Raw genomic sequence first — 23,430 nt, forward strand, 5'->3', positions numbered from 1 at the left:
ATACACATTTAGCTGAAAAGGCCTGTTTGAAAGTGTTAATTTTACTAAGCAGTCCAGATGACATTGCAGTTGCTCTCACAGTAGTTTACCAGGTTACCATTTAGCACACCCACGGATTTTATTAACAGTGAGTTTGGAACTATGGCAAAAATCTTGAGATACGCCGAGTCTGCAGAACCTTGCAAACCCCAGTATCACCAGGATTAACCTCTGATTTTTTTTCTGACCTTTCAAAAGTCAGAAACTATTTAGCGGTTTAGCCCATTAACTGTTGAATAGCATTATCCATCAGAAATATATGTGGTATTAACCACATATACTGAGACCATTTTGCAGTTCTTCGCCTAATGATTAGGAACGACAGAGCCATGATGCTTTTGCACTGACTTTTCTCAATTTACCCTTAAATCTCGCCGAACAGGGCTACCGGGACTGTTCTATAAGTCCTGTGAGAGGACTGATATTAAGGATACCGAGCCTCATCACCCCCCCCTCCTCCCTTCCCCTCCATCACACCCCCCCGACGCGGAAACCGGCGCCCAGCCCCGCCGCTGTAGCCGGCGCGCAGGGCGCATGCGCGGGCCACCGGGAGGGCGGGGGCCGGCCTCTAGTGGCGAGCGAGCTGGCGGTCGCCGGTGCCCGCCCGTCTCCCTTTCCGCCGCTACTCGGGGACTAGCGGTCGCCGCGCAGCGTCCGCGCCCTCCTCTTCCCGCCGCGCCTAGTCCTGCCCCGCCATGAAGTTGAGCAGCCGTGGCCGGGGATGCTGCGTGGCCGGCAGCCGGGAGCGCGGGCCGCCGCCGCGGAGCCCCTTCGTGCACCAGCTGCGCCTCAGCCCCCTGGAGAAAGCCAAGGTAGGGGCGGGCAGGGCCCGCCGCTTCCCCCACCACCACCAACCCCCCCCCCTTCCCGCCGCCGCCTCCTTCCGCGCGTCCCCCGCGGCGGGCCGCGTCCTGCAGCGGGCGGGGACAGCCTGCTGCCGGCGCTTTGTGAGCCGCCGGGGGCGGCGGGACCGGGGGAAACCGGTGCATGTGTGTGCGGGGAAGCCGGGCTTGTGAGGGCTGCGGCGGGCGGGGGCGGCGGCGGCGGCGGGCGGGCGGGCGGGGGTCTGGGAGCGGCCGTGAGGCGAGGGGGCTCGCGAGGCTAACGGCCGCTGTAACGGCTGCCGCTGGGAGGGCGTGTGCCACAGCTACTCCACCGCTGCTTTCTTTAAAAAGAAAAAAATACTGTGGTGTTGTTTTTTTTTTTTAAAAAAAAAAGGTTTTGTGGTGGTTTGTTGTTTTTATTTGGGGGGGGGGGGGGTGTTGTTTGTTGTTTTTTTTTTTTTTAAACGGGGGGCAGGGGAACGGTCCTGTGGAGGCACTCACGTTAAGGTATGCCTGGGCCGGGGCATCCCGTGTGGCTGAAGTTTGGCCCCTGGGTAAATAATCCCTGCGGCGTAATTTACGCATTGTACAGGTAGTGTGAGATGACAAGGAGCGGTATTAAAATGCAAATGTGCAGTTGCATGGCTGCTTCTCCCCGTACACCCTCCTTCCCTCCCCCTTCATGGCACTGCCTCGCTCACCTCACAGGATGAGCAAGTAGGTGGTTGGATATTCAGGGTGCATAGCCCTTATCTTAGGCTTGCGGTAGGATCTGGGTCATTTGCTGGATGAAGCAATACCATCAAAGGCTCACTTAATAAGGGGTTGGCCATTTCTGTTACTTTCATCACTGTAATACTTCACTTCCCTAAAGGTGTTGTTTGGGGCACTAACAGCCCTATCAATGTGGAAATTAAGATCCACTAATGAACCTCTCGGATCAAGGTGATTTAGATCCAATTTCAGTTTACGTTCTGAGCGAAGTTTGTTGTTGCACTGCCCTGTTGCTGTCCACAGACTTAACACAACACATGTATGTATGGCTTGATTTACAAAACATCGGAATGTCCCTCATGTTAAGTATCTGGCAGCCAAGGAATTCTTAGTAGACTCCAGTGGAAAAGATTTTTACTCTTTTTAATCAAATTTCCCAGACTGATACATTCAGTTAAATGCTGAGTTCAGTGGTTACTGATAAATTGTTTGAATGGGAAAAGGGAGAAAAGGTTTGCGTCATTTGCCTCATGCAGTTTATATCTAAAGCTTCCTCAATAAATCATGTAGTCATAATGATTTCTTTTCCGGGTAACCCTAGTTCTTTCCTTAAGTCATGTTTTCTATGCAGTTAATGAGGTAGAAGTCTTTTAAGGATCAGAGAGAAGCAAAGATAGCATGTGTTTGTATGGACTAAGATTGTATCTAAATATAACAATAACAGTGTTTTATTTGTGCAGTGTTAATGTATCTCTTTTATGTCACTTTCTCCTTGGTTATTTGTAAGGAATTTTAGAAATACCGTTGGGATGGCAGAGTACCAGTTTGACAGTTTTTGCAGTATTGGGTCTCACAGGAGCAACTGTTGTTGCTGATCTGTTGTTAATCGTAACAGACCTTTAGCCACTTCACCAGTGAAGTGGCTGGTCGTAGAGCATACCTGCCTTCTCTGTGGGCTGCCCTGTACACCTGTATCAGACATGAGCTTTGCTACTGGATTTCAAGGGTTTGTCATTTTCAATTAAAACTGTAAGATGTGTTTAAAGCTCTGTGGTTTTTTTACAGTGTGGCTCAGTCTTGCTTTTTAAGTGAACAATCTTGTATTGATGTACAGCTGCACGGAGTTCTCTAACCCAGCCTCTCTAGCAGTCTTATTTCTGGAGTTTTATGTGAGGAGAAAGCACACAAGCTGACATACAGAACTGTGATAGATTTTCTTTGCCTTAATCATGCTCTCCTAACCTCTTCGCTGATTAAAAGAAAAGTTGTGCTTGAGATGGAGGCTGTTAAAGAACTGTAGAGCTGTGGAACTGTTCCACTTATGAGAAATGTTGCTCTCTCAGAAAGGGAGACCTCTTGAATGGGAAGGCTGCTTGACAGTGTACGTTCTCTTCCATATAGTCCTGCCCTGTTACTGAGGGTTTGATATGAAGTACTACAGCTGAACTCACTTCCTGTTCAGCTGTAGGCACGTATTGTGTCACAGGTTTTTCTGTCTGCCCTGTGAATCTAACAGGGGCGAGTTCTGGGATTGCAAAGCCTATCGAGGAAGGTTAGGAATGCGTGGGGACTGGAGATGCATGAAGAAGTTGGTGAGCACAAGAGGGGACTGGGAAACAGGATTGCTTTGTGTGACGGTCTGTTGCTGATGCTCTGTCAGATAGCCTCATTATCTTTACTACCACCTCATCCCTACCTCATGCTGCATTTTGCAAGAGATTAGCTTTTTTGCTCATTAATACAACTCAAAGTAAATGCATTTTTGAACACTTCAGCCTGAGACTGAGAGTGGAAAAAAAAAAAGTAAGAGGACAAAACAACCGCAAAGAGGAAGAACAACAGCAAAAAGAAATCCATTTGAGTGCAAGGAATTGTTCACATCATAATTTATTGCCTTTATAAAAACTGGGAGGTAACAGGAGTGTAAAAGCAGTAAGGCTACTTGAGAACTGAGTCTCATGCTTCTTGTAGAAATGATGGTTATTTCACTCTGATCAGAGAGTGACAGTGGGGGTCATTCATGAAGCTACCTGTTTTATTTCAGTACTATGATAAAAAGATCCTTTTTGGAAGACAGACGTGATTTCGTTAACCATGAACTTTGTTCATCCTAACAACCTCTGGGCACATATCACATAAGTCAAAGCTCTTGATTGTATTTACCTCTGCAGAACAGTCAGAAGCTTTACTGGAGCTGTCATAAAGTGTTCGTAGCTTTGTTTCCCTGCCACTTAAACACACAATATGATGCCATTTTCATTGCTTCCAGTGTTTTTGGCCCTTTTATTGCACCAATGCTGGTGTTCCTTTGGTGCCTGGGTGAGCAGACTATTTTGTTATTATGTATTCTGATTGTTTTATTTGCTGGGATTGCTTTTCTTCACTCTAATGAGCGTATTGGCTCATTGTAAGCTCAGGTAAGTGCTAGGGCTGACTCAAGGGGAGGATTGAGGGGAGAGTGAACAGGACCACCCTCTTCAGCAGCAATGATCTGTTAGATGAAAATTTCTACTCCTGTATTTATCTCCATGATTGTGTCAATCAGCGAGCTTGCAGAGTGGCAAAGCATATAGTAAATGAATTGTTGAGGAATTAGTTCCTGGCTCTTCCAGTGCATCTTTGGTAATTGAGGCTATAAGGATGATAATAGTGAGGAAGTGAAAGTGTGGGGCAAGATGTAGTCTCTATCTGATATGTTGAAAACAAAACCTCTACCTTATTAAATGTGCAGTTCATTATTCTATTTTCTTTGTTCAATATGTGACCATTACTTTGTAATGTCATGGAAATTTTGTTGTGAATAAACTGTTTTTTAATGATGTTTTGTTCATTTCAAAGATGCAATTTTTCAGCTTTTCTGTGCATGAGATCCTGACTTTTCAAGACAGGAAATGGAGACATACAGAGGGAGAAACAAGGATACTCTGCGATTCTCTTGCTCAGTGCTTAGATATGTAGGACCTGATGCTTTGGAGAACTTAAAGGACATAAGTTCATATTTTAAATCTTCGTTGTAAGTTCATACTTAAATCTGAATGCAGAGTATCTAAATGAGGCGAAGATATGATACCTATTTAGTTTAAGTGACTTGTCTTTCATCAGATTGCAGTCCTTCTGACGGAAGAGTAGAGTACAGTTTCCCAGGGCAGCCTTCTCTTACACGCTGTAAGGCCATCCTCTCCTTTCCTGCTGTCCATGGGTCTTTCACAACATACACTTCAACTTCTGAAAAACTATGTAGGATCCTGTAGACCGGCAAATGTTAAATGAGCTATAGTCAAATCTCTCTTGAGAAAATCAGTCATAAGCTGAACTTCCCAAGGTACAGCTCCACATGGATCTTTAGGGTTTTTTAGAACGTATCTCAAAACACAGGTGTTTACACGTGACTTATTGCTGGGTAGAATTTGTAATTTTAATAGAAAACATGTCTGGGTGAATGCCTTAAATATGAAGGAATATGATCACTGAAATAAGATGTCTGAACAAGGTCAGACCAGGAGTATATGTTTCCTGCATTCTGATCTCTGGCAGCAGCCAGTGGGGACAGGATCTCCCATTTTCTGTCTGACACTTGACACTACTACCGTAGGTTTTACAGGATAGAAGCTTTCTTACACAAGAATGTGCCTGAACGTAGATGTAGACTGAACTACTTTTCAAATGTTAGTGTCTTTGTTGGTGCCTAACCTTCTTCAGGGGCCAAACATACTACTTCTCTCTCCTATCAAAGTTCTTGTGTGAACAGGTACTGCACTACCATTTGGTAAAAAAGAGGCTGGTGTCACAGCCAGACCGTATACAGCTGTGGTTTCTTGCTGGCCATTTCCATCACTGCTGTCTCTGGACACACAAGACCAAAACGCCTTTGTTCACACTTATGCCATCTTTCACTACCTTATGGATGCAACTACTGCTTCCGTTCTCTGATTTGGCTCTGAAGTGATCTTGATACAAGAGGTTGCTACAGAGATGCAAAGGACTGAATAGCTCACCACCAGTCACCTGCCATTCAGTTTTGCTTGGTATATGAGGAGACTTTGAGGAGCAGGAGAGAGAGGGTGTGAATCCCAGAGGACTGTGTCCTCACCTGCATTTTGTTTCCCTTTTTTCTTGTAAGCTAGTTCTTCTCATCTTATGAGCCCAGAAGGCAGCTGCTGTCTCTTCTCCAGCTTGCAGGTGAATGCTCCCATTTGCTGCCAGACCTGGTGGTCTTGTCTATGGACGCAGAGTTGCATGAGTTGGTATGCCTTCAGTGCCAGTTTAGGAAGTTGAACTAGTTCATCTGGGAAACTACTCTATTTAAGAAAAAAAAATCCTTTTTCTCCCAATTCTGCAAACCGAGGCAGTCCACCCAGGGACTGGAATCCTGTTTTGGGGAGTGAGATGATGGCTGTCATGAGATGATGGTGCCAGTCTGGACCATTGCTATAAAATCTTGCATTGCAGTGGGCCGGTAGCTTAGGCGTTTCTCCTGCTGTGTGTTCCCTGCCTCTACCCTAGATCTACAGATTTCTGCAGCTACAGGGTGAGTTGATTATTGAGCTGTTTGGGGAAGTGAGAGGAAGCAGGAACTGATCAATGGAAAACTCAACTGCATGATGACTAGATCTGCGTCAGGGTAGAGAAGAAGAATATGAATAGTGCTTTCCACAGCAGTCTGGAGACGCATCAGATTAAGCATAACACGAGACAGTACCTTATGCCTTGTTACTCATTGTTGCCCAGCCATTATGATGCTGAAAAGTGCTTTTCCACCTCATCTGGTACACCTGTGAATATGTAGCATATTTCCTTTAGAATTCTTCTTCTTTACATGGCTCTTCTATTTCATAGTGTCATCTTCATCTTTTGCTAGCCTCCACTGTACAGCTTGAGGAGCACTGGCGCTACCCCCAGTCAGCTTCAAACAGTTTTCAGTTCCCTCTGTCTGCCTTAGACAGTCATCTGAAGCTGTACCCTCCTCCACTTCAAGAGCTTTTTTTCTTTCTTCCTGTCTTTTGAGTGAGAAAGATGGGGCTCTTGGCTCCTGGAACCGTTTCCTGGAGTAGTGGATCATTGCACAGATAGTTGCTAAGTTGTGTTTTCTAGAAGACAGTTGGGAACAACTCCAAACAGCTCAGGAAGGCCCTACTTTGGGGAGAGGTCTTCAAAAGACTGCGGGAGAAGTTCCAGCATGACATGTTTTTCACCAAATTTGAAGGCAGAGTACTCTGGGAATGGGCTCTCTGAGAACTGGAGTGCTGGGAGGAGGTGCAGAAGCAACTAGGTTCACTGTGGCTTCCTAGGGGAGGGTGACTTCTTGAAAACCTCTGCTTTCCAGGGGGTTGTACCTGTTAGCAGACACCTGGAACTTAAACTCATATGTATGTCTGGGTGTTTGTCCAGAGATCTCTGCACAGTGTTCCCCACTGTGGTTCCCCACAGCCTCTGGTTCCAAGAGGTTCCAAGAACATACTACAGAGGATCTGGTGTCTGCCAAGTCCTGGAAGAGCTTTCCAGGTTGGGTCGTGTATTACCATGTGAATGCACCCTGCTGAAGAAGTGCAGTTCACTGACTGGGAGCTTCTGTGATGGGCTGGCTTCTCTGTAGTGCAGTAAGATTTACAGCACACCCATGCTAAATATTTACTTAATGTGAGGCTGCAGAAAGGGAAAAGAGCATGCGGATGTATTCACTGACAAACATAGGGTCTGAAGAAGTGTGGAAAGCAAAGGCTTCACTACCTTTAAAGAGTGCGCTGTGTTTCAGCTATAATTGAGATTGGTGAATACAAAATTGTTACATGTACACTATGATTATTTGTTTAGAATTGAAGCATATTCTGCTGGTTTTAGCATTAGAAATTTTTAAGTTAAGACTTCAGTTTCTAGGAATTGCTGACTTTTTCAGTCCAAAATTGTGTTAAAATAATGCATTTGTTTTGGATTTTGCAGATTGCCTTCATGACCTTGACTCTGTTTCCTATCCGACTCTTTTTTGCTGCTTTTATGATGTTGCTGGCCTGGCCTTTTGCATTCATTGCTTCAATGGGATCTGACGAGCAAGAGCTTGAAAAGCCCCTCTCCTGGTGGCGAAAGTGAGTCACTGATGTGCTGAAATACTGAGACAATCACTATGTAGTTCAGCAGTTTGAAATAGAGAAGATTGGAAATACCTGATAGCTGTCCCACAGACTTGCTTTTCTCTTCAAAAGAAAAATATAAAAATTATTATTTAAACACTCCCCTCAGATTGGAAACTAAAACCACCTCAACTGTTTGATTTACCAGGTAACCCAAGTGTTACAGGGAGAAAAATTGGTCATCTCTGGCCTCTTACCTTTATTAAGGATGTAGTGTGAAGCTTCATTGTGACATCCTTCAACTTCAGTTATTCCCATAATGTCAAGTTCTTGTTATGAAGACTGACACTATGGAATGTGCCCAGATTTCATTATTCTAAATTGTTGTTTGAAACTGCTTCACCCCATTGTTTGCTACCTTGTGATGAATTGATTCTCTGAGGTCTTGACCCATGCTTTGGTGCTTATTAATAACTCTTTCCTTGCTTTGATATTGGAATGCTAATTAAGGTAGAATGTAAGGCAGTGTTCACTTATCCATGAAAACTGCTGTTTGAGGAGCAAGAAAGGAGGAGTGTATCACCTCTTCTTAGACAACTTTGAAATTAGGAGCTGGCGCTGGCATGAGGGAAGCTGATTGTATTTTGAATCACAAGAGGGAAGGAGATTGAGAACCACAGGGGCATGTCACTTTACATTTCATTTGGAATGGTATCAGTGTAATAACTAAAGGAATAATGGACTGCCTTCAATCTTGCATACAGTTATTTTGAAGCTTTTTAAATTGTCCCTCTCCCATTTCATCTGCTTTTTGGTTTCACCCTGCTCTCTAGCCTCCAATCTCTGTGTGTATAACAATTTGTGGTATTTGGTTTTTGCACTGTTGGTTCAAAGTAAATGTTTCTCTTTTCATGACTGTCAGCATAAAAAGCAAGCAAACAAAACCCCAAAACAGTTTAGGATGAGATGGGAAAAAGGGAAGAAAGTAAAATATTTCCAGAGCTCCCTGGATGTGTTCTGTAGGTATTCCCATATTTGAGAATCTCTGCCCTACATTTGTCCACTGTTTTGTTTGGGTAAGCTTGAACCCAAGAATCAGGGTTGTTGCATTGCCCTCAATAAAGCAATATCCTAATAGCATTTTTCAGGACTTGGTTTATTAGACCTTTTCTGGTGTTACTAGAAATCGTTATTATACAATGTATAGAAGAAACTTGACAGTCATAGTTGAATCAAAATTAATTTAGTGATAAAATAAATGCCTATCTTACTGTGATTAAAAAGCATTCATATTCAGACATGAAATGAAGTTGAATGGCATCTTACCTTGAAAGTGGTCTTAAATCCGCTGAGAAAGAACACTGCATAGACCTTTTTTTTTTCTCCTGCTCGGTTCAGGCAGCATGCCCTATCTGTACTTTTGTCATGCTTATAAAGTTTTTATGTAATGTTTTTCTTTTCATTATTTTAAGATATTCCCGTGGCAGCATAACTGTTTTCTCAACTTTTTACAGGATAGTGGATATTTTGCTGAAAGCAATCATGAGAATGATGTGGCTTGCTGGTGGATTCCATTGGATAAATGTAAAAGGCAGACAGGCGTTGCCGGCGGAAGCAGCAATATTAACTGTGGCTCCCCATTCTTCCTACTTTGATGCCATTCCAGTAACTATGACCTTCGCCTCCATTGTGATGAAAGCCGAAAGCAAAGATATTCCTGTTTGGGGAAGTAAGTTGGCAGATACTTAATTTTTTCAAGAACAATTAAAAATGATTACCTAGGAAGTTCACTGGCTGTGTATGAAAAAGCTATAATATATGGTGAGAATTTTTTTTTTTACTGGTCTACCTTGAATATCAGTAGAAAAAATGAGAGGATGTTTGTTTTTTTACCTTTTTCCAAAGTTGAATCACTGTACAAAGTCAAGAGTCCTACAGAACTCATGGTTAAATTTGCAGTGAAATTGTAAGATTTTGAGACCTAATAAATAGAAAAGCAAGTTAGGATGGGGCTATATAAGCAAAGGGTGAGACTATAGAGAAAGTCCACCAAAACTTTCTTGGTGCGAGTTGGGGTGCCATCCCAAAAATGTTTTAGGAATGTTGTCTGGTCTGAATGGTACCCTGCCTTGAGGGAGCACTGCTAATCCTTCATGCATCAATAAGTTTGTTTCAGGCAGGGTGTGAGAGATGAGCAAGAGGAGATTGTTGTGCACTCAGATTTAGTCTTAAGAAATGCAGATGCCTGAGTCAGTACTGTTTGAACACTATCTTTGGAATTACCATTGTAGATTCTCACAAAGGCTTGAGAGACACCTGTGATTTTTGGTGCAGTTGTGCAAAAAAAAAAAAAAAAAGTATAAGCTTTCAGGCTCGTAGACTTCTAACCAAAGTCTGTGCGGAAGCATTTTGGAGAAACCCACCGTGTTGTGTCTAGGGATCGGCAGAGTTCAAAGACTCTTCTTGTGTCTCATTGTGTAGATTTAAAGGCTAGTATAAAAAGGGCAAAAGGTTTTACTTTGGCCTTGGGTAGGGACTTTAATTTAAAAGTTTGTACAGAAACTTTGAGTTCTTTTGCAACTAAGTGGAATCAGGCTGTTGGTGTTGACATTCTCCTAAAATTTCATTAGACAGTGTGGTTTTAAGGACATGTTCAAAACCAGAAGCTGAGACATGGCCACAAATGGTGAGTGGTTACACCTGGAAGCTTTCTGTAGGGAATCTCATGGTATAAAGGTCTCTCTCTGTCAAGCAAAGCTCAGGCTAGAACTATAGCTGTATCTCAATTTCATTGAATATCTGACTAATAGAGTTTAGTAAAAGTTTGTGGCAGTGAAAAAATCTGTGTAAAAATGAATAGATGCTTTGAACAAAAAGGGTGTAGATATGTGTTTTTAAAAACAAATGTATACAAACAAGTATAGTGTGAAACCAAAAAGAAATTGAACTCCCTTGTCAATACTGAAAGAAGATAGTGTTGTGAAACAGTATGTTGACACTCCTGCAAAGTATAGGTGTATCCAGGCCAACTTGGGCTTTAGGAGCAGTCCAGCTATAGAAGCAGGGGTAGATTTATTTTCTTTCTCAGCTGACTCAATTATCTGTTTAATAATTGCTAGCTCGGCAAAATGAAGCAGTCCATGTGGAGTTCTTCTTTACTTGCAGCTGAACTGTTTGGAGGACCTAAACTAGATGAGGTAACTCCAGGCCATGTTGTGTTTACTGAAATGTGATGAAACAGCAGAATGGCTTTTGACAGAATGCTATAATAGCTGTTGAACTATCCCACATAATAGATTCAGTGGGGACTAGTGGGAAAGCATGAGGAGAATCTGTAGGGGTATGGAGGATGTAGCACAACTAATGCATATTGAGTAGTTCAAACTATTTCCTGTATACCTAACTTAATTTTAAGGTAACTTTTAAAGGACTCAATTGAAAATCTAAACTTACCAATAAATTGTTAATATTATTGAGTTGATTTTGTTCATGTGTAAGCAAAACCAATTACAGAAAACTCAGAAAACTACATATAACAATTTGATTGAATATTACTGGCATGTACAGTGTAATCAAATAAATGAATATTTTGTCCTGTATATCTGCATTCACTTTGTCATGCAGCCACCAAAATTATGTAGTCCCTTATGAAGTGCTCAGAAAACTGCCACGGAAAAGATGCATAGCAAAGTTTGTAACTGGGATTCAGAGTTCAAAAAACTTTTTTGTTTTTAGAGGAATACTTGTATATGAGCAACATTAATTACAGCAGTTTGTGTTATTATAGTAAATGGACCTTAACAGAGAGGTCAGTAATCACTGTAATGATTAGTTTGCCTTAAAATTTAGTTAAAACTTTCCAGTGGAGTGAAGTGGTGGTTTATTTTTTATTCTTTCACTGCTTGAAAGAGTTTTTCTGTGAAGCACATGGTACTGATTGTCCTCTCCTCCTTTAGTCTAGTATTTTAATTCCAATGTTATTTACACTTCTCTACATGTACGCACACAAGTATGTGTTTCATGTTATTGGACCACTGGTATTTCTCTTATGCTATCTGTGAAAAGGTGGTCAGGTTTTTCTTGGACTGCATGTTGATTTGTCAACACTTGAGACAGTCATCTAGATTTTATCCCAGAGAGGTCAGAACTGTGTTGTATGTTCTTCAGTTTTGTAAATCTTGCAAACCTGTTGTACCATCTCCAGTGAAGTTTTGGAGCCAGGCTTTGATAATCCTAACCATGTGATCTCTTCATTGAGTCTCGTTAATGGTCATTCAGAATCTCCTGGGAAGTTTTGAATAAAGTACATTCATTTACCTCTGAGCAGATGTCAGCATGTAAAAAATGAAGCAACATAGGAAATGTGAAGATAACTTCCAAGAATGAGGACTTAGGGTGATAAGTAGATTTTCACCCAGAATATGCAAATATAAACAAGTTGGCTTTTTGATCTAATGACAGTGTTTATCAGGACACTGTATGTTGTGTACCAGAGGGATCAGGTGCTTTAGCAGGCACAAAAAGATCTGATTGCTAACTGGTTACCAAGATTGGTTCCAAAAGTACTTTAATAGGTTTCTGGATCAGCCTGTATTATTGTACCCCGAGTTTGCCAGTCATGGAATATTAAGCTGTTGATTCACTTCTAAGTCCAGATGATTAAAAACCTATTCTTTATGGGATTGGAAGTATTCCACAAGTGTGTTTGTGTACGAGTGTTTTATTGCCTTCTGACTTGAAGGCAGCTCTCCTGGACCACAAAGTCCAATTTCAGAAGCGGATTTGAGTCTTGCGACTCTTTCAGACAACTTCCTTCTTTTTAGGAAAACAAAGAAAAGAAAAAACAAATTAAAAATGCTCTTTTGCTCTGACATAAGAGTTATGACCTCTTCAGTTAGTGGTCAGTAATGAAGAAAACTACCCACTTGGCACACATACTAGGTTAACAAACTCTGGGGAGGAACTGCTTGTCCAAATATAAATGAAATTTCAACGATCATCAAAAACAAATCAGTATCTGGTAAGTAGAGAATGCTGGAACAGATGAAGTACATCACCATGAAGCTGAAGAAGGACATGTATTTCTGCACAGTGCCTTTCCAGATGACATCTAGGAATCTGTCGCACCTTATGTTGGCTGAAGAGGTTAGATCAGTTCATTCATCAGCACAGGTCCTTAAAGTTTCCTGTTTCATCTACTGGACCCCACTTCATGTCAGAACAAGCTCTTTGCATAGATTCTGGATAGTTACACTTTGCTGCCTTATTTTTGGCTGGTAAAGAAACCTGGATAAAAGTTATTTTTCATTGCTTAAGTGATCGGTGCTACTGCAGAAACACTTCAATAAGAAGGAAAAGGTATTTGTCAGTAAGGTGGGGATTTTTTTGGTCAGTTTTTATGATTAAAACGTCTTCTGTGCTCTGAACTTTAAAAAACTAAATTTAAGGTGATAAACTAATTTAAACTGTAAGCAACTTCTCAACATCTATAACCTCACCCTCTGAAAAAGAGAGGAAGTTGGTACCTGTGATATGAATGGGGGGATATGTTAGCTTAAGTTTATAAAGGGGAAGGAGGTCATTTGTACTTGGCAGAATACAGAAGAGCTGTAGAGGAAGGGAGAATCCTACTGTGCTGTAAAAACTGTCAATTCTGTTGTGGGCATTTTTTTCCACATTTAGTAAATTTACCATTTTTTTTTTGTTCAAGCTCATCTTTTGAAAGGTTTTTATAGGCCTTTCTTGAGCATCATGACTAAAAGACAAGAAATAAGTAATTCAGTGGGAAAGTGAGGATCTCGCATTTAAATACTTCTGAGATTCATCAAAACAGTACTTAAACCCCTTTTGGAAAAACCTGCTGTAAGGTAAAGGCGTCACAGATTTCTTCTCTTTATACGCTATAAATCAGCATCTTAAACACTGTTAAGGTCACCAGCTTGAATGCCAATATCCGGTGCTATGTTGGCATTGTAGCCTGCTTTGAGTATGCAAATTCCTCAGTTTTGAGGAACATCTTGAAATTACTGCTTATCCATTTCATTCTCTCCTTTAAAACTTTCTGTTTCAAAATTGAATGTTTCCTTCAGGTTGTGGGCACCCATACGGTCCTGCAATGTTTCAGTCCTCACAGGAGCTCTTTTGGAGAGACTTAAAATAATTACAGTCACCTGTGTATCATGGGAATGCCTTTATTGTTTGGGTTGGAATCCTGGACTTGTTGGATTGGTTTTTTTTCACCATATAATCAGTAACAATTTCTTCTCATTTAAACTGCTGCTGGAATGCCTAAATCACCATCGCTTTTTTTAAGCATGCTTGTTAATATAGTTTATGGAAGTTACAAACTGCAGTATACAGACAACCTGCAAACCACTGCAACTGCCTTCATAAAATACTGGCAGCAGAAAGTTAAAACATACAGCCATGCCTTCATACAGGTATTGCAGGTGTGAGAGCAAACAGCAGTCTTTGTGATATGAAAAGGGTCTTTGTCCCTCAAGAAGTCCTTAGAGAAAATAGATGACATGTTGAAAGACCAACCCAAATACCATGGAATTTGCTTCTGTTATAGCTAAAGAGAACACTGATTATTTACCTTCCACTACTGGTCTCTCCTTGTCATACAGATGGCATGTTTCCTGCCTTCCTCTTTGGAGACAGGGAGAAGAACTTTCCCATTAACGCTGCCTCTATACCAGGAGTACTTGCTGTCAGTTCTGTCAGGGGTCCATCTGCGAAGCATTGAGTCAAACTCAGAATTGTTGCTCTAATAAGAGACTACCACTAACTTTACAAATCTTATGTAGAGTACCATGACTACAATAACACTATTTTTGTAAGAACAATGTAACTCCAAGTGGAAACGGCCCTGATTTTGGTTGGCTTCGGTTTTGGGCATTGATATAACTTTGTATTTGTTGTGTGTGGCTTTGATTTTTTTTTTTTTTTAAGGTCTCTTGTGTCCATATACACAGGAAGCCATTTTATTCTGGAACCTTAATGTTTTTTTTCCTTTAGCCTTCAGAAGACTTCTGAACCCCTTGCAGATTTCATTTCTTCTTTCTCTCCAGAAAAGAACAGTTTTCATATTAGATATTACTTCATTAGAAAAGGTGTGAGTTCTGAACTTCATGAGCATGTTCATTTGAGTAAGGCAACTCTTAAAAACTACGCCCAAGATACTGCTTTTCAAGCTTTAACTTTCGTGTTTTTGTAAGCCCTAAATATAGAATGCACAAGAGGACAACTGCTATTAGAACAATGATCTGTATTTTTTCCTATAGTAGGAAAAATCAAGCAGTAAATACTGTAAATGGATATCCCATGCAAATCTCCTGTATTACACAGCCTGCCTTCTTGTTAAATGCAAACAAAGCCAGTTGTACTGGCTCTATAGGCTGCCATCTCGGTGTACCAGAGGAACATATTTGATGAGTTTTTTTGTTCTTTGGAGGGGTGGCCAAGTAGAAGCCTCAGGTTCAGCATTCTCTACTCTTGCAGCAGATAGAATCATAGAATTGTCCAGGTTGGAAGGGACCTCTGAGATCAAGTCCAACCATCAACCTAACACTGCCAAAACCATCACTAAACCATGTCCCTAAGCACCACATCTACCCATCTTTTAAATGCCTCCAGGGATGGTGATCCCACCACTTCCCTGGGCAGCCTCTTCCAATGCTTGATAAGCCTTTCAGTGTAAAAATTCTTCCTAATATCCATTCTAAACCTCCACTGGCACAACTCAAGGCCATATGCTCTTGTCCTGTCACCTGGGAGAAGAGACTGACCCCTACCTCTCTACAACCTCTTTTCAGGTAGTTGTAGAGAGCGATAAGGTCTCCCCTCAGCCTCCTTTTCTCCAGACTAAACCTGTGTTTGATGCTGTTTCTACAGTGGTGAGAATGTAACTGCCTACTCAAAAATGTGTGTATGAATACATTTTAGAGCAACAGTATTTAGTGCCACATTGCCATTCTGTTGTTTTTTGTGTTCTCCGATGCCTTGTAGACCAGTGGTGATGCTGCCAGTACAGATTTATCTACTATATGGTTTTAATTGTCAAGCATAATTTAAATGGCTTTTATCATACATTGGATGCTAAATAGCACTTCATGTCTTGATTTTGAAACAAGGTTTCTTCACCTGTATTTGCCCGGAAATAGGGGGGTGAAATACCTTTATTTATTTATTTATTTATCTCCCCCCTGCCGTTACCCTGAGAAGTTCATTGACACCAATTGTATGTGTTCAGCTCATCAGAAAGAAACTTTTTGCTTATGCATCAGCTGGTGCTAGAAATGATTGTATGGGAGTTATGATTCTGACAACAGTTGGAGCTACCACCCTGCAATTAATTACAGCAATACTGAATTTTTGCAGGCTGTCTTAAAAAAATGTTGTTTCATGCTAGAGCGACTTTCTGTTGTTTAACATATCTGTGGCATTTTGGCTGCCTGCAAGTCAGAGGTTTTGATGAATTACTGGCAATATTTTTTTAAATTGCAGGCACCTGCTTAAGAAGGTGGAGTACAGCATGTGTCTCCTCTCTTCAGGACTGCTTGTAATGAGCTGAAATTGGGGATGAGAGTGACTACATCAAGTAGGACTGACACTGCTATAGAAAAAGCTGGAATAATGACACTGGCAAGGTCAATGTTGTGAATTGAGGGATTGCCTGCCATCGCCCACTAGAATTTATAATTTAAGGGTGTTTTTAATGGAGTGAGAGGAGATAGGCAAGCACATCTTTCAGCGTCTCTGAATACTTGAGGTGCTGTCTTCACTACCTGATGACAGTCAATCTTGGACAGTTAAATTGATGAGCAGAGAAGGTTAAGATCATGTTCTGTTTATGAATCATATTGCACAGTTCTGCTTTTTTCCTTTAGTTGCTCAGTATGCCAGCTGTCTGAAGCATTTTCATGCATCCTGCTTTTTGCTCCTGCCCCGACTTTGCTCAAGTTCTGCCTATTCCTTGCCTCAGGTACTGCCTTACAGTACTGTCCCCAGGCTTCTCTTTGTTTCAGCTTGACTTCTGACCGAAGTCTCATCTTGTCCGCCTATTTGGTATGTTTCTCAGCTTCTCTTTACAGACCTTTGGCCCTGCTCCTGACTATTTCTTGCACAGATCAACTTCGTACAGCCTTTGAATTTTCAGATTCCTGTCAATTTACTGAACATGAAAATATGTGGTGAGAGTAAAGGTCCGTGTAGGTCTGTTTTAAAAAGTGGTTATAAAAAGAGTATATGACGAAAGGCAAGTACAGAGCTAACGTTCCCTTGGTATGTACTTTCAGCTTTGTACTCATGACTGAGAGTTTCAATTTCCCTTTAATTGCTGGACTTAGCCACTAAGGGGCCTGGTAGTTGGTGTCTTACAGGATCTGAAGTTGCTGTTTAATGTTAAAACAAGAATTCTGTCAGCTTTTTAGTCTGATCCCTAAGGAAGTAAGATTTGATGTGATGCGTTGAAATAGTGATGGCTTCACATATGTTTGAAAGAAAGCTGATGGTTTAAAAGATACTAAGTTCTGCAAGCTGCATGAAAATAGTGTCTGAACAAAGAAAGGGAAAAAGAATCACCTTACAGCCTGTTTTGTATCATATAATTAAACAGGCAGGACAAATCCATAGGAAACCAAGCTTTCAGTTATCTCTGTTCTTTTTCAGTGTGCCATAATAGTTTTTCTTTGCACGTGGGTGTGTTGCTGTTTGCGGTGGTATCCATTTGTACAAGATAACTTGCCGTGTTATTTTGGAGCTTGGTAACATTGCAGTAGCTTCCTTTTGGGAAGGTTGTAACAGTAAAGCTCCCTGGTTAACACTTCTTGCCTGTCCAGTTTCCAGATATAGATTACATTAGCGGTTAGAGACTCAAAATTGGTAAGTTGTCTATAGTCTCATGTTTCAGTCGTACTGCTCTAAGGAAAATCTATCGGCTGGCTTAATTTCATGTCTTCTAAAGAAGACCCTGCTTGCAGCATATCCTCAGATAAGAGCCTCAGAGCTCTGGAATTATCTTGTTTGTTCCTTGGCCTGAAGTAACGTGAATTCCATCATTTGGGACTAATGTAAAAGAAACTTCAGGGTGAAGGCTGAGGATGTTTGAGTCTTTTTTGCTTTCTTTCACTTGATAATGTTGCTTTTGCTACAGATTAGTAATTTGCAGCGGTAGGGGGAAACTCAGAACTAGCATCACTAAGAAACAAAACAAACAGTTATGAAACCAGGTATGGTTTCCTTTGCATTTTTTATTGCTTGTTCTGGTTTTTTGTTTGGTTGGGTTTTTTCTATTTTTTTATGTATGGTGGTTTTGTAGTTTGTTCTGGGTTTTTTGTGATTTTTTTTTTTTTTTTTTTTAACCTTTCCACAGCAGTAAACCCAGCTGGCCCATGATGATCTTTGCTCCCCTAGCAAGCATTGTTCTATGGGTATTGTCCAAGAGCAGGCATGCAGGAAGAAATGCAAGAGTGTGGTAGCTTTTATCTGATGCACTGTCTCCTAAGCTTTGGCAGCTCATGGGATAAAAGCAGTATTTCAGAGGCTGGCTGAATGTTTGGGAGCTTGCTGTAAAGTGTGACAGATTAGTTTCACAGAACCAGAGAAGGATTTTGGTGAGTTTCTGGCTCAACTGCCAGTGGGGTAACACCAGAACCAGCAGCTTTTGCTGACTACAGGACTGTAATTCCTTAAGCTTTTTTTTTTTTTTTTTTTCACACTTTAAGCACTGGCTGATCCATTAATGCAGCAAGTCTATCCTTGACAGAAGAAGATTATACAACTAGTGTCAGTGAACTCATCTCACGGTGGCTGGAAATACGAAAACTATTTTATATTTGCATTTGAGACAGAATAGCAAATGATGACTCTTGAACTTTCAAATAAGATGACAAGATACAAAACTAGTAAAAAGATACTTGAAGACAACCTGCTTAAATAAAAGTATGAAGTAGTATATTTGAAGATGCTTCTTTTGTAGCACTTTTTGACACTGCAAGAGAGTTGTATATGCTGCTTATTACTTTGTAAGAGGGCATCGGTGTCCTTGTGACAGACATGCATGGAGAGGATACTCTGGATTGATTTCTGATTCTTGCTTCTGCTCACTTTGTGTCCGGCTATGTATAAGAGGTTTCCCACTGAGTCAGGAAAAGGCTGCCTGAGATCAGATTCATGTAGTATGAGGAACAGGCGAACAGGTGACAGCTCAGAAAATAAGCATGCTTTTTTTTTTTATGGTGCTTATTCCCAGAAAAGATAACACAATCTCTGTACGGAATAGCTTTGGTGTACCTTCAGTGAAGCTGGGGTGTCACAGAAGACAAAAGCTCTGAAGACGGTGGTAGTTTGACCCACACGATGTCTTTTGGAAGCACTTGCATAGGGAGATTCCTGCTACTTTGCTGGGTTGAGGATGGCTATAGAGTTTGTGATTTTTGTGGTAGGAGGAAATGGCCTATAGTCAGCCACAGCTGCTTTGTTGCAGAAAACTATGCATAATATGTACAATCATGTTTTAAATTATCTGTGATGTGTGTGTATTGGTCTATTAAAAATTGAACAAGTACAAAGTGCCAAAATTGTGCAAATGGCTTTCCTCACAGGAATTCATGAAAATATTTCGATGAAACTGCCGTAATTCAGCTTAGTATTCAAGTTTGCACTGTAATATAGTAAAGTAATTGTGCACTTGTACCAAAGTTTTTGTCCAGAGGACTACTGGGCAAAAAATGTTTTTCAGTGAAAGGGGAAATAAAGGCTGGTTTGCTTGTTTTTTCCTTTCCTCTTCAGCTCTAATCAAATACATCCGACCAGTATTTGTATCTCGCTCAGACCAGGATTCTCGCAGGAAAACTGTTGAAGAGATAAAGAGACGTGCTCAGTCTGATGGTAAATGGCCACAGGTACTGTATACTACTCCTGTGTGACAGATGGTATTTGGCATTTCCAGGCTTTGGATGGGCAGTTTACTTTTTTCTTTGTGGGATGCTTTAAGTGGTTTGTGGGGGGTAGGTGGGTGGGATTTCCCCCCCCCTTTCTAGAAGATATAATGTAGGATTCTTATCTGGACAAAACACTAGCTTTTCATTGCAATATGTTTCAAGGGGAGACCGGGTAAGTACATGGGAAGGCAGCTCTATTTAGTGATAATAAATGGACAGAAGACAGTAGGTTTGAAAGTCTCTGAGAAGAAAATGATCAGGTGCTCAGCAGAATACCTGGGGGAGTATTGTGTGTTCTTACCTTTCTCAAGATTTTGGCATACTGTCATTGTTGGAGATGCAATACTGGCCAAGACAGCCCGAGCAATTCAGATGTTCCAATAAATCCAGTACAGCTCTACTGGACCACATGATGAAAACATTGCTAGAATAAGTGGCTCAGGGTTTTTTCTGCACCTGAAATGTGACTATTTATAATGTGCTTTGGAAGAGAGTAATAGGAAGGAAGGGATAACTACCTAAGGTCTCAATTTTCTAGAAGCATGTGATTGTTTTGAAACCTTGAAGTATTCTTCTTGTGAATTTTTGAGATTAAGACACAGCATGTCTTTCTTGACATTGTTGCTACTACGGTGGTTATGCCCACATAATGGGCTACAAAAACATTATAAACAGTTATAACTAAATAACGTGATAGATAGGTGATACATAGCTTTTACATCATGACTTTCATCAATAGATTTAGCACTTTTCTGTAAGTAAAAGTACTTACTTTTTAAAAGAAACTGAGTTGCAGAGCTGAAATGATTTCTAGAATATCTAGCAAGCTAGTACCAGAGCGGGCAATAAAACTAGTAATGTCAATTCTAGTCCATTGCTTTGTGCCCTTATGATATATATTTGTTTCCTTTAAATGTCTTGTTTTGTAACTCAACAAATTTTCAGTTCTTGGCTTTTTTGCTGTCTAAAACATTATATTTATTATTTTTTTTTTACAATTTAACCTCATCATCTGAATACAGTTCAACTTGAGCATTTTTGCCTCATTAAAATTCAGTTTAGATATTTCCAGCCTCTATCATTCTGACATCTGTGCGTATGCAATAATAAATGCAAAAAGAAAATAACAATCTTCCTTTTCGTAGCCTGTAAGCAGGTACCTTGGGAGCAGAGATTTCATTTTGGTGCAAAACAGAATATGATATTTTTACCAGCACCGAAACCTTTTGTGAAAATTCTCTTGTAATCACAAGTGTTTCCGGTCACTGTCAGTGTTCCAATAGAAAAGAATTATTATCAGAGGTCAAGAAAGAGGCAAATTCACAGATAAAGGAAAATATTTTTACTATTAAGACAGAACTTTACTTGACTTCTTTATTGAGCACTATTTTCTTTTATTTTTTTTTTTTTTTTTCACTCTAACTGAACTGCTTTTCCCTGGAAACTTTTTTGCTATAATCAGTTAATGTTAGCTTTGAAAAGATGTGTTTATAAATAAATCCACATTGAAATAGTTCTTAAAAGTCAACTTTTTTTTTACTTCAAGATAATGATATTCCCAGAAGGCACTTGCACAAACCGATCCTGTCTAATTACATTCAAGCCTGGTAGGTATGATGCTCATTTCTGTGTTCTCTACAGAATGTTCTTGTATCTTCATTTTCTGAAATACCACTTGCATTGTAATTTGCTTGCTGTTGCAGAAGTTAAAAATCTTGCAGTAGGGTGGAATTGGAATAAAATTTTTCTGATGCTACAAAAGGATTGTAGTTCCACTGTTGAGCAAAACACTTTACTAATTCAGATTTTTTTCTTTGCTTCTGAGATGTATATGATCTAGAGGACTAATGTTTCTTACTGGCTTTTTGTTTGTGGTTGTCTTTTTTTCTTGCCCCCTCCATTTCCTATTTTGGGTCTGTCATGCAGCCTTCAGATACACGCTGATACACTGTAAAGCTTAATGTATCTATTTCAGGCTGCTGCAGCATTTGTTGCTGTGTTGTATGTGGTTGATTCCTCTCCAACTCTTCTGTTGAGTTGCATTCTGGTGAAGATCACCGGAATCTTGCCAGTATAGCACTGTTACGGAGGCTGTCATTTTTTTTACAATATATTTTTATTTAACATCTACATTCTAAGCTCTTTGCAGTTAGTATCACCCTTTTAAGTCTATCAGATTAGCAGAGGGTATAACACTGAACATTGTTGCAGCTGTAAACTGCAGTTACAATAGCGAGAAATGCCAATACTGCAGTGAACCACCAATGTTTAATGTAAACTTGCCTTTGTGATGTAGGTAGGGAAATGGTGAATGAAGAGGCTGCAGTGAGCAAGGCAGTTGTGAATGTGGTTTTTGACTCTTCCTAGGTTTCTACCTAACTCACTGTGTTCTGGTCTCACCATGTGTCTTGTATTCTGTGTTGCTTACAACTTACGTATGACTATTAGAATATTGTACAATGAGTCAGCATTGTAATTCCTTGCACTGATTCATTTGGCTGAAGGAATCTCAGTATTGTCTCCTGAGCAAACATTCAGAAAGCTTTTCTTCCTCCCCTCCCCTCTCAGCTCTTACCTTTTTAGATGAATGAGTGGTGGTTAGGAGAACATCCGCTTCTTTCGCTCTTTACTCTCCCTCTCCTTCTCTCTCCACCTGAATCCTGACCATGCTTTGAAAACCAGTCTTGATCCTTCATTAAAGCCCTGATTTCCTGCCCTCCCTCTGTGCTATAGACATTCCAGGCACCATATACTTTCTGCCTCAAATTCCCACTCTGTCTTTCTCTCCTCTGGTATAGTACATGCTGCTGTCTGTCTCTTGACTGTCTCACTTTCCTACTGAAACCTGCTTCTGTATCCATCCAGCTTCCCAGAAATCCTTTACCTCACAATTCTTCACTTACATCGAATTACTTTAGGTCTCTAATCAAGTAACTGCTTTCAGGATGCCTTTCCCCATTCTACTCCTGTGGTCTACGCTCCTTGCTCTTACTACACAGTTTTTTGGTTTTGTGTTTGTGCAAGCTAGTCATACAGGGGAAGCTAGTCTAGTTCGGTTTAAATGGTGGTGCTGTCATCAACCACTCAGATTTTGTCATCTTCGGATTCTTTCAAAAGTTGCTTAGGCTGTTGTTCTTGGAGACTGAATAGAAAGTATCCCTGGGCCAAGAACAAAATCTCTGCAGGCTCCCATTCAGACAACCTTCATTTAAAGATGTTTACACTTCATTAACAATTACTTCTATTACATCTGGGCAATTACTCTGTAAAGCAAATGTAATGCTAAGAATACAGTATACTTCCATTGTTGCGTTCTTAATTTTAATCAAAATATTAGGCAGAACTTAGTGAATTGCTATAAGTAACATAGTTTGAGTAAAGCTGTCTTCATTAGTTGTTTTCGTGAGAAAAAGATGTTTAGAGAAATCTTGAGCAAGATGGTTATCATGCTTACCCAATCTTTGTGCTAGAAACCAAGAAAATGATTAGCAAAAGACACTGAGAGATCAGATTTATCAGAACTAGAATTTTCATATGAAATGAAGTGATAGTTCTGTACAATAGCTTTAGTTCAATACTTTCTATTAGATTTTCTGTAGCTACAGAATAGAAGTTGTATGAATTCTATTATTTCAGAGAGGATAAACTTGCCTATAAATTGATGTTGCTTTGCTAAAAATAGAAATGGTTTTTCTTGCATAAAAAAGCTTAGGTTCTTCACCATAAAGTACTGTTGACCACAGGGAATATATTGACTTAAGTATCTTGCACATCCTCATATTTTTTTAAGTATTTATTAAGTTGAATTTTGTACTGGGCTTTGACTTGTGTAGATGATAATTT

The 23,430-nt window shown here is 40.4% G+C and overlaps 1 protein-coding gene across 1 annotated transcript in view; it reads left to right on the forward strand.

Annotated features, from left to right (window-relative positions):
• Positions 1–528: 528 nt before the first annotated feature.
• The window catches only part of LPCAT1 (lysophosphatidylcholine acyltransferase 1), a 64,657-nt gene continuing 41,755 nt past the window's right edge, over positions 529–23,430 (forward strand). Inside the window, exons 1-5 of the mRNA XM_074146416.1 lie at positions 529–851; positions 7,515–7,657; positions 9,157–9,371; positions 19,436–19,548; positions 21,134–21,194. Of these exons, the coding sequence (XP_074002517.1) occupies positions 735–851; positions 7,515–7,657; positions 9,157–9,371; positions 19,436–19,548; positions 21,134–21,194 (649 nt within the window). The 5' untranslated portion in view covers positions 529–734. The remainder of the gene's footprint in view (positions 852–7,514; positions 7,658–9,156; positions 9,372–19,435; positions 19,549–21,133; positions 21,195–23,430) is intronic.

Source organism: Numenius arquata, chromosome 4, assembly GCF_964106895.1.
Source record: "Numenius arquata chromosome 4, bNumArq3.hap1.1, whole genome shotgun sequence".
NCBI lineage: Eukaryota > Metazoa > Chordata > Aves > Charadriiformes > Scolopacidae > Numenius > Numenius arquata.